The following is a 9,650-nucleotide window of genomic DNA, read 5'->3' as shown; positions in this document are numbered from 1 at the left end:
ACGGCGTCATCACCAGCACCTTTGGCAGTCGAAGACTACCTTTAGTTAGGATAGCTTGTACTAGTTGTCCCCTTTAAAAATGGTCGTTGTTGGATCCCTTCCCGCTCAATATTTGGGAAGAGGACCAGGGCCTCTATATATAGAGATAGCCACCACCGTAGGAAGGCATCTGATCCAAACCCAGCTCATCCACACACCACCACAAGAACACCTCTCCTCGCGAGGCTGTTCTTCCTCTGTACTGTACATCATCAGCCCAAGAGGCAATCCACCACACCACACACTGGATTAGGGTATTACACCACAACGGTGGTCCGAACCAGTATAAACCTCGCGTCTCTTGTGCTGTGAGTTCATCGATCTAGCTTAGGGATCGCGGCGAGGTTGAGGGTGTGAATAGGTAGGAGGAGATCTTCGCGCGCACCCCAGTGTTCGAACCTTGAGGTTTTGCCGGAACCCGACATCCGACACTTGTGCATCATGGGCCTTTTTTGGGCCAATTACTTTGAAAATAGAGAAAAATCTGAAAATTTCATAAAAAATAAAATAAAAAGCGAGATAAAAGTGCCACTTGGTATAAATATTGAGCTTTATTAGGAGCTGCCTCATTAAAAACTTCCATCCACGAGAAGAAAAAAGAGTACAAAGCTTCCTCTAAATTACAAAAAAAGATAAGGATTTTTCTTTAAAAAACTACTTACACGTGCCAGGCGGGCTGTGCCCTGTGCCTTTTTTTTTTGAGACAGGGGCTGCCCTGTGCCGTGCCGTGCCATTGGCACGCGGGCTTGGCCCAGGTGGACAGGGCGGGCCACAAGCCAGGACACGACGTGCCACGGCCCACGGGCCAGCCACGCGAAAATCAACCCGCTTGGCCCGGTCGTTTGCCCCCTACCTCCTCCCACCCCATCCCCATCCCCGCCCACTCCCCACCCCAGTCCATCCCACCCCCAATCCCCGACCCCCTCCTCCCGCCCGCACCCCCCGCCACCGCCGCACCCCGGCGAGCACTGCCCTAATTGGATTCAACTATGATATCCGAGACGCAGTGCGCCTCGTTCCGGCGATATTCCCCAATTACTTACTCTCGTTCCAGAGCGCGATGGCGAGATCTGGCGGCAAGCGAGGCGTGATGGAGCACCACTGCCTGAACCGATTCCGCCGCCGGCGACTCCTCGCCTTCCTCCGCCGCAACAGCCTTCCCGCCACCTTCGACGCGTACGTATTCGACGGCTTAATCTCTTGCTCTATCCCGACGATCCGGTCCCCTTCTCCTCCCCCTAGCCTAGCCTAGCTGGTACTGATCGACAGATCTTAATTTCCGTCCAGGCTGAAGCACGAGACGAGCGTCTTCTTGGACGTGCGGTTCCTGCGGCGCCTGGTGGCGGGCGGCCGGTGGCAGGAGGCGCGAGAGTACTTGAGCCGCTTCCTGCCGTGCCAGGACGAGGTCGACGCGCCCACCGCGCTCAGATTCCTCACTCGCCTCAACGTTCTCGACGACCTCGCCCAGGGCAAGCTGGAGGGCATCGATTTGGCCCAAGATCTCCGGAACCAAATCGACGTTATCCCTTCCACCATTTTCCGCGAGGACCCGCACTACGCCGCGGCTCTCCGCACAGTCTTGTTCTGGCGCTCTCACCCGACATACTGGTCTCCTCTCTTCTCTCCCTAGCCTAATTGCCCCTTCATCTATCATCTATCTAATTATCCGTTAGTTTCATTCATTGTTGTTTGAGCCTCTCGATGTTTCTTCCACACAGGGGTCCCGTGGACTGGCAGCTCATTAGGCGCAAAGCCGCGCAGGTTGTCAAGGACTTGGTCACACGAACCCCTGAGTTCAGGCATCTGCTGCGGTTGCCGCCGTGTCCAAGCCACCCATGTTACACCATCCCCTTCGGGTTTGGGTAAGTGCAACATCCCCATCCTCAGTTATGTCTTTATTATGTGGAAGATCCATTTTACTCCATCTGCATGGGAAGCCGCACTTACAGTTAAACTTTTAACGGGTCTTTGTCGCGTTATCTTGTTAATTAATTTCAGGGGTTGCCGGAGGCATAAGAGGAAGAAGAACATAGGCCGGATGTCGGCATCTCTTCTTGCCCGCCGTTTTCTTCAGAAAGAGAGGTATGTATATCGTGTGCACAGAATTGATGCTCTCGTTGTTTCCTAGTTTGTTGTAAAGTTTAGAGCTTTTAACCTTTTGCTTCATGCAGGCGTCATTCCTCACCATGGACTCAAGGTTTCTCCCATAGACCATCGTATAATAATCAATAAGGATACCTGACTATTCGTGTTTATAACCATGCTAATTGATGATCATATGTTTCAATTGCAGGTTCATCGTGTGAACCTATGGGTTTCGAGGAAATTATTGGTAAAACATCTGCTTTGGCTCTGTCCTTTCAGCATTTTTTGTGTAAATGCACAAGCTGTTTTTCTGAATGAATCGCTTGAATTTCGTTATGGCCTTCGTTTGTTATAAGTACTCCCTCCGTCCCAAAATAAGTGTCTCGAGCTTAGTACAACTTTGTACTAGAGTTAGTACAAAGTTGAGACACTTATTTTGGGACGGAGGGAGTATGACATTAGTACAAAGTTGAGACACTTATTTTGGGACGGAGGGAGTATGACATATTGCTTTGTTGCGCTCTTCTATCAGAAGAACTGCTTTAGTGTATTTGGTTCGTTTGCTATAATTGCTTAAAGGACAGCATTTGTAACAGGCTTATAACATGCTGTGGAAAGAATTAGTCGTGTCCGTTTGTTTTAAGTCGATTTATCCTGTGCAATCAGTGTTTTCAAAACTAGAAGCATGATATCTTTTTCAGTAGTCTACTTCTCAATACACCTAGATACTTTGCAAAAGTTCTCCTTTCTAGCAAAATCTTACAAGCCATGGCGCACAAACTTGTGTGATTTCAGATGAAACTATGTTAGCTGGGAAGCTGGAGGTCATAGAACATTCAGATTCTTGTAGTGAAGGTAACATACCATCGTTTTCTCCATATAGAAGTTTATTTCAGTTACTTTCATTGTTGATGTTCCCCACTTACCTCTGTCTTTGTTTATTAGTTATATGTAGTTTATTCAGTAGTCACTCTGTCTTTGTTTATTAGTTATATGTAGTTTATTCAGTAGTCACATTATTTGTTCCCACTTACAATCTGGACCTTTTATATCTTCTTGCTGTGCCCTGCAGTTTCCTAGACATCTGCAGGGTACTCTTTGCTAATGAACAAATGATGCTTGCCCTTTCCTTTCTAATATCAATAGCTAAACTCTTGCAGGCGATCCTGGTTCTCCTGTTGGGTTATCTATAGGTAAAAGTTTTGGAACTGCACCTGCTAATGCAGGTATACTCAACAGTATTTTTTCCAGTTGGTTGATCCTCGAACATTTTCATTGCCTGTTACTTAATTGAATCTACTTGGTGATACTTCATATTTTTCTTGTGCAGTCACAAAGCGTTTGAGTCAAGAATGTTCCGCTGAAAGTTCCAATGGTGCAAAACTAAAACCTACAACTGGGCAGTTTTGTCCGGTAAGTCACTCCTACACCTGGCAGTGTTCTTTTACTTATCAATTACGTTTCACATTCCAGTAAAAACAACAATAATATGTTTCACATTCCAAATCAATAACAATACAATGTGTCATTTAACCATTCGTGTCATTTAATACTGCACAATATACATGGTAGAACCAGGGTCCTACCGGACCTGCTCCGAAGGTTGTAGGGGAAGGATGGAGCGGGGCGTGGCGATGAGCGTGCGCGCCGGCGGCTGGTCGCGACGGAGGAAGATGGCGGCGGCGGCTAGGGTTAGAGGCGGCTAGGGTTCCGGCTCCTCTGGGAGCCGGGCAACAAGAATAATAATATTCTTATTGCTTAATCTCAAAAAGAGTCTTACAACATATATTTATAACCTAGATAACTTGCATACGAATTAACCTAAGATAACTTGCGGGCTAAGATTGCCCGGTGGGCCTTTTACGGCCGTAGGCTAAACCGGTCATAACACTTCTCCCCGCCTGCACAAACAGCTCGTCCTCGAGCTGTAACGTGGGGAAGCGCTTGCTGAACTTCGCGAGGTGATCAACCAGCGTCAAACACCTTCTTGACAGCTGGGGCGGCCAGGTCGGCGGCGACGGCGTCCTCCGGAATGTAGTCTGTAACCTCCAGGTAGAAGAGTCGCGGGCAGGCATGGCCGGGCGTGTAGGGCTCGTCGTAGTTGAAGCACAACCCTTGGCGGCGACGCTCGAGTAGCTCGGCTGAGGTGAGCCGGCGGAACGGGCGCGCCGCGGTCGCGGCGAGGGGTGCCGCGGAAGCCTGCGCAGGCCGACCCTGCACGGAATCCGGCCCGGGTAGCGACCCAGCGGTCCGGGACGGTGATGCCTGCTGGATGGCCACCGCGCGGCGCTCGAACGCGCGGGCGTAGTACATGGCCGACTGGAGATCCTGGGGTCCCCGAAGTTCCTCGTCCACGCGGATGTGATCCGAAAGTCCACCGACGAAGAGGTCGGCCCGCTGTTGCGCCGTCACGCCCGACGCGTGGCACGCCAGGGCCCGGAAGCGGTCGGCGAAGTCCTGCACCGTGGAGGTGAAGGGAAGGCGACCGAGCTCCGCCAAGCGGCTTCCGCGGACCGGGGGCCCAAAGTGAAGGAGGCAGAGCTCGCGGAAGCGCTCCCAAGGGGGCATGCCGCCCTCGTCCTGCTCGAGGGCGTAATACCATGTCTGTGCCGCGGCGCGGAGGTGGTAGGAGGCGAGCCAGGTACGCTCTGATGCGAGGGTGCGCTGCCCGCGAAAGAACTGGTCGCACTGGTTGAGCCAGTTGAGGGGGTCCTCCGTGCCGTCATAGGTGGCGAAGTCGATTTTGGCGAACCGCGGTGGTGTCTGCGCCGGAGCGCCGTGTCGGACTGGCTCGGAGGAGGGGAGCAGGGCGGCCGGTGGCGCCTGGTCGGAGTACTCCGGGTGGTGACCTGCGGTGCCGGATGGCCCGTCAAACTGCGGGAACGGGGTCGGCTGTTCGAAAGCCGCGGTGTAGACCGGCGATGGAGAAGACCCAGTCGCCCACGCTGGTATTGGCGATGGAGAGGGCGGGAACCGGACCTGGTTGATGGGCAGGCCGGCCGGAGCGGCGGACGACAGTCTCATCCGCCGCTGGGCAGAGGTGGCGCCTGGAGCTGCAGCGGCTGTTGCGTCTGCTGTGGGTAGCAGCCAGACGCGGCGGAGACCGGTGTAGAAGTCGGCGGCCACGGCGGCCAGAGCTGGCCCGCGGCTGGGGACTGTTAGAGGTGCAGCAGCGGCGGAGGCCCGCTGGTGTAGCCCGCCTGGAACGGCAGCAGGGGCGGTCCGCTCGGGCCAGACGCGTCCTGGAGCGGCCAGTGCGTCACCGGGTGGCTGTAGGCAGGGGGCGCAGCCGGCGGGGTGGTGTACGGGCTGGCCAGGTACAGGGAGATGCCCTGGACGGCCGTCACGAGGTCCCGCAGGATGCTGGTCATCTCCTCCGGCGTGAATACTGAGGTTGTCGGCGGTGGCGCGGGGGAGACGGGAGCCGGCGGTATTGGGGCCGGCGGCGTTGGGGCCCCCACTGTGGTGCTCAGCCCTGGCAGCGTCGGAGCTCCGTTGGTGGTCATCGGGGGGGCGGACAGCGAGGCGGTGGTGCCGGAGGGCAGCGGCGGCGTGGGTGATGGAGAAGACATGGTCGAACCCGAGTCTCTGGATACCAAATTGGTAGAACCAGGGGTCCTACCGGACCTGCTCCGAAGGTTGTAGGGGAAGGATGGAGCGGGGCGTGGCGATGAGCGGGCGCGCCGGCGGCTGGGCGCCGTCGCGACGGAGGAAGATGGCGGCGGCTAGGGTTCCGGCTCCTCTGGGAGCCGGGCAACAGGAATAATAATATTCTTATTGCGTAATCTCAAAAAGAGTCTTACAGCATATATTTATAACCTAGATAACTTGCATACGAATTAACCTAGGATAACTTGCGGGCTAAGATTGCCCGGTGGGCCTTTTACGGCCGTAGGCTAAACCGGTCATAACAATACAAGGCGATCTAAAAGTCGTGGTTTGCCATCAAGCTTGTTTAGTCATTGTGTATCATTTCTCATTTGTATCAATACACCAGGTTTATTGATAATTTAGTACAATGTATGATTTCATATATCCTTTCTTGAGAAACAACAGCAACAGCAAAGTCTTTCAGTCTCAAGCAAGTTGGGGTAGGCTAGAGTTAAAACCCAACAGGAGCCACTAATCAAGGTTCAGACACATGAATAGGCTTTCCACACTCCTGTTCAAGCAGAAATCTTTGGGTATATCCCATTTTTTCAAGTCTCTTTTTATTTCCTCCTCCCATGATTTCAGCTTTCCCCTTCCTCTCCTCACATTATTATCGTGGCTTAGGATTCCACTATGCGCTGGTGCCTCCAGGGGTCTCCTTTGGATATGGCCAAACCACCTCAACCGGTGTTGGACAAGCATTTCTTCGATTGGTGCTACCCCTAGCCGATCACGTATATCATCGTTCTGAACTCGACCCATTCTTTGTATGACCACAAATCCAAACACAACATAGGCATTTCTGCAACACACAATTGGTGAACATGTCGTCTTTTTGTAGGCCAACATTCTGCCCCATACAACATTGCAAGTCTAATCACCGTTCAGTAAGGGTGTGTTTGGTTCGCGTCAGCAGGTGGAACGTAATGGGTCCGTTCCGCACCAAGGGTTCATTCTTGTGTTCGGTTGGGTTGAGGAGTCGGAATCCACTCGTTCCCTAGAACGGCATATTCCCCTTAGATCCGGAATGTGCTCATACCTCCAAATTGGTGGAACGACGTGGAATGCCTCACGTGTCTCACCTTCTCCCCGACTCTGCCCCTCTCCCTCGACCAAGCCAAGCTCCAGCCGCCACCCTCCCATCGTCTCCCGTCTCTCCCTCCAGCCACCGGCTCGGGCTGTCACTGCTCTCATTCCCGATGCCGCCCTCTCCCTATTGATGTTGTGGCGGTGGTGCACCGCAGATCTGGTGGAAGTAGACGAGCCGCAACAGCAACGGCCTGCTGGGCCCTGGTCTGCAACAAGGAACAGCCACAACAACGACGGCGCATGGGCTCGGCATGCCTCGTTGCCGTTCCCTACAACGGGCGTGTTGGGCCCTGGTCTGCAACAAGGAAGAACGGCAACAACGATTGTGTGTTGCCGTTGCCTAGGCGAGCGCGTCTGGCCCTGCCCCGGACAGGGAGCAGCAGTTGCTTGCTGCCGTATGCAATCATGGAGATTGGGCACCGATTTGCATCGATTTGGTGACTGTTTCTGTACGAGAGATTGGTGAAATTTGGTGCGTACCTGTGGACATTGGGTACCAATTTGCTGGCTGCTGTTGTATTCACCAATTTGCTTGGTGCTACTAAATTTTGTATTTTGATTCTTCTGTTTGGTATCCGACATTGGAATTATACATCGTATTCACATATGAGTGGTGATCTCACCATTCCTACCTAAAAGAGGTGAGATGAATAATTTCATTCCATTCTATCTCTAAAACCAAACATCAAAATGTAAGCATTCCATTCCTCCGAAATATTCCTACCAAATAGAAAAACTGAACCGACCCATTCTAGTGGAATGGAACCATGACATTCCATTCCACTTTGTTTCCTGAACCAAACACACACTAAAACTTGCCTTTTAGCTTTTTTCAGAGAATGCCAGATGCTTGGCGCCACTTCATCCACCCTGTTTTGATTATATGGCTAACATCTTCATCAGTATCCCCATCTCTTTGTAGCATTGATATCATTCTTAGGCACCACTTGACCTCCCAAAGTCACTCCCTCCTCATGTGTAGCAGTGCCAAAGTCACATCTTATGTGTTCAGTTTTAGTTCTGCTGAGTCTAAAACCTTTGGACTGTCCGCCGCCACAACTTCAGTTTCCTATTTCCAGGTAACAACTCTTGTCAATAGATTTAGTATCCAATATCTTGGATCAGTAAACTCTTGTCAGTAGATGTAGTACCAGGTGGGGAATTGCGTTTATTCAGTCTTAGTTATGGTGAGCAGAGCAGGGCCACCTCAAGTTTAGATCAACTAAACATTACACGTTATCAAAGGATTGTATCCAATATCATTATTGGCATGCTTACTTCTTGACAGTGGGGTGGTGGCTCTTTTTTTCTTTGTACAAGTCTGGTGCTCCATGATTTTGTGTGTAGCGTAGCCTTAGCTCACTAGTCTCCCCCCTCTCTCCGTTTCACCCATAAGCACTCAACCACCTCTGTTTACAAACCGTCATACATACAATGCAATATCTTTTTTTTTTCTTTCTAATTTTATTTATTTATTTTTATCAGGATGTCGTCGATGCACGTTCTGGTTGGACGGTGGACGCCAATCATGTTTTAAATAAAATAGAAACCCTCGGAGACATTTCAACTGCCATGGCCATGCTAGTGAACAAGACATGCACATATGGTGGTCCAGATCACACGATGTTCCTGGAGAAAACATTTGAGCACGAGAAGATGATATTCGAACTGCGATTAGATTGCCAAAAGGCAAAAACTAAGAGGTTGAACTTATCCATTGGCAACTTGAGCACCCGACAGAACTAGAAACTCTTAGCCGCTGCATCTATTGATCCGCCTTGGTTTTGATCTTTAGTATATGTACAAGTTATGGTGTATTGTTTTCTTCCTAATGCTCTACCAGAAGAAGGGCTATGGTATCTTTTTCTTTTTGTAAGAACCTAATCATGCACTTTGGAGAGGATTGGTAGCCTGTACGTAGGACTGTAGAAAGCATGCAGAGGCAGAGTTTCTGCTCCGGTGTGGCATTTCCACGAGCACCACTGCAGTGTTGAAAGGCAGGCGGCAGAGCTGGTTCGAGCAACATGGCCTTACCAGTTGCACGTCAATGTCAATGGATGGACGTGCTCTCACAGGTTGATTGTGTGATCATGTCGGCTGAGTGATGCAAGATCCATTCGACCATGCTAATTTTCAGTACATAGAAGAAAACCATTGTTTCCTTGCTGAAAACTGACGCAAAGGCCATGTGAATTTGTAGTAATGCATTGCTGGATAAATGAAAAGGCTCGTACTCATGAATGGATTGAAGGAAAATGAAGCTTCAGTCGATTTGGATCGGGCATCGCATGAAGCTTGTGGTACTACTGTACATAAGTAGTATAGGAATTTTGTTAATCAATACCTTCAGAGTAATTTCTCTGCACTCTACACAGAGCACCAAATTTCCAGCTATCATATCTGAACCACTAGCCATAGGCCCATAAGCGTGTTCAAAGAAAAAAAAATTAGCACTAGCCATAAGCAAAACTACGCAGGCTTAGAGCATCTCTAATAGCAGCCCTAACTGCCATTTGGTCTTTTAGGGCAAAAAAACCGCCTCCAGCTATTGGTGACGCACAATTTTTGGGCCGTGATGCAAAAAACTGTGACAAGAGATGCAGTTTTGCATCACCACTAGCAGCTGCCACACAACACTACAAGAGATCCGCCCTCCCCGCCACCGTAGCATCGATTTTGGTCGCCGCCGAGCTCCTCCGTCATCCGTCGGCCGCCTCAAGCCATATCCGAGCCCCCGTCGGCCGGTCCAGAGCTCCACAGCAATGACCACGAGGCAGTTCCCTCCG

At 51.0% G+C, this 9,650-nt stretch overlaps 1 protein-coding gene across 2 annotated transcripts; it reads left to right on the top strand.

The window, feature by feature from the left end:
- Positions 1-927: 927 nt before the first annotated feature.
- Positions 928-9,120, top strand: LOC109770837 (uncharacterized). Of its 2 annotated transcripts, none has more exons than XM_020329547.4 (10): positions 928-1,215; positions 1,327-1,647; positions 1,758-1,901; positions 2,038-2,121; positions 2,211-2,236; positions 2,333-2,371; positions 2,920-2,979; positions 3,285-3,350; positions 3,455-3,537; positions 8,350-9,120. In XM_020329547.4, exons 1-10 carry the CDS (start codon positions 1,100-1,102, stop codon positions 8,608-8,610), a joined length of 1,200 nt encoding a protein of 399 aa, XP_020185136.1. In that variant the 5' UTR covers positions 928-1,099; the 3' UTR covers positions 8,611-9,120. The 2 variants fall into 2 exon arrangements, with proteins under 2 accessions (XP_020185136.1, XP_040250590.1); XM_040394656.3 differs by having other exon boundaries at positions 935-1,215; positions 3,285-3,317.
- The last annotated feature ends 530 nt before the right edge of the window (positions 9,121-9,650 follow it).

The sequence above is a fragment of the Aegilops tauschii genome, chromosome 7 (genome assembly GCF_002575655.3).
Source record: "Aegilops tauschii subsp. strangulata cultivar AL8/78 chromosome 7, Aet v6.0, whole genome shotgun sequence".
NCBI lineage: Eukaryota > Viridiplantae > Streptophyta > Magnoliopsida > Poales > Poaceae > Aegilops > Aegilops tauschii.
Note: the sequence above shows the minus strand (reverse complement) of the source record. Positions and strands in the feature narration are given on the sequence as shown.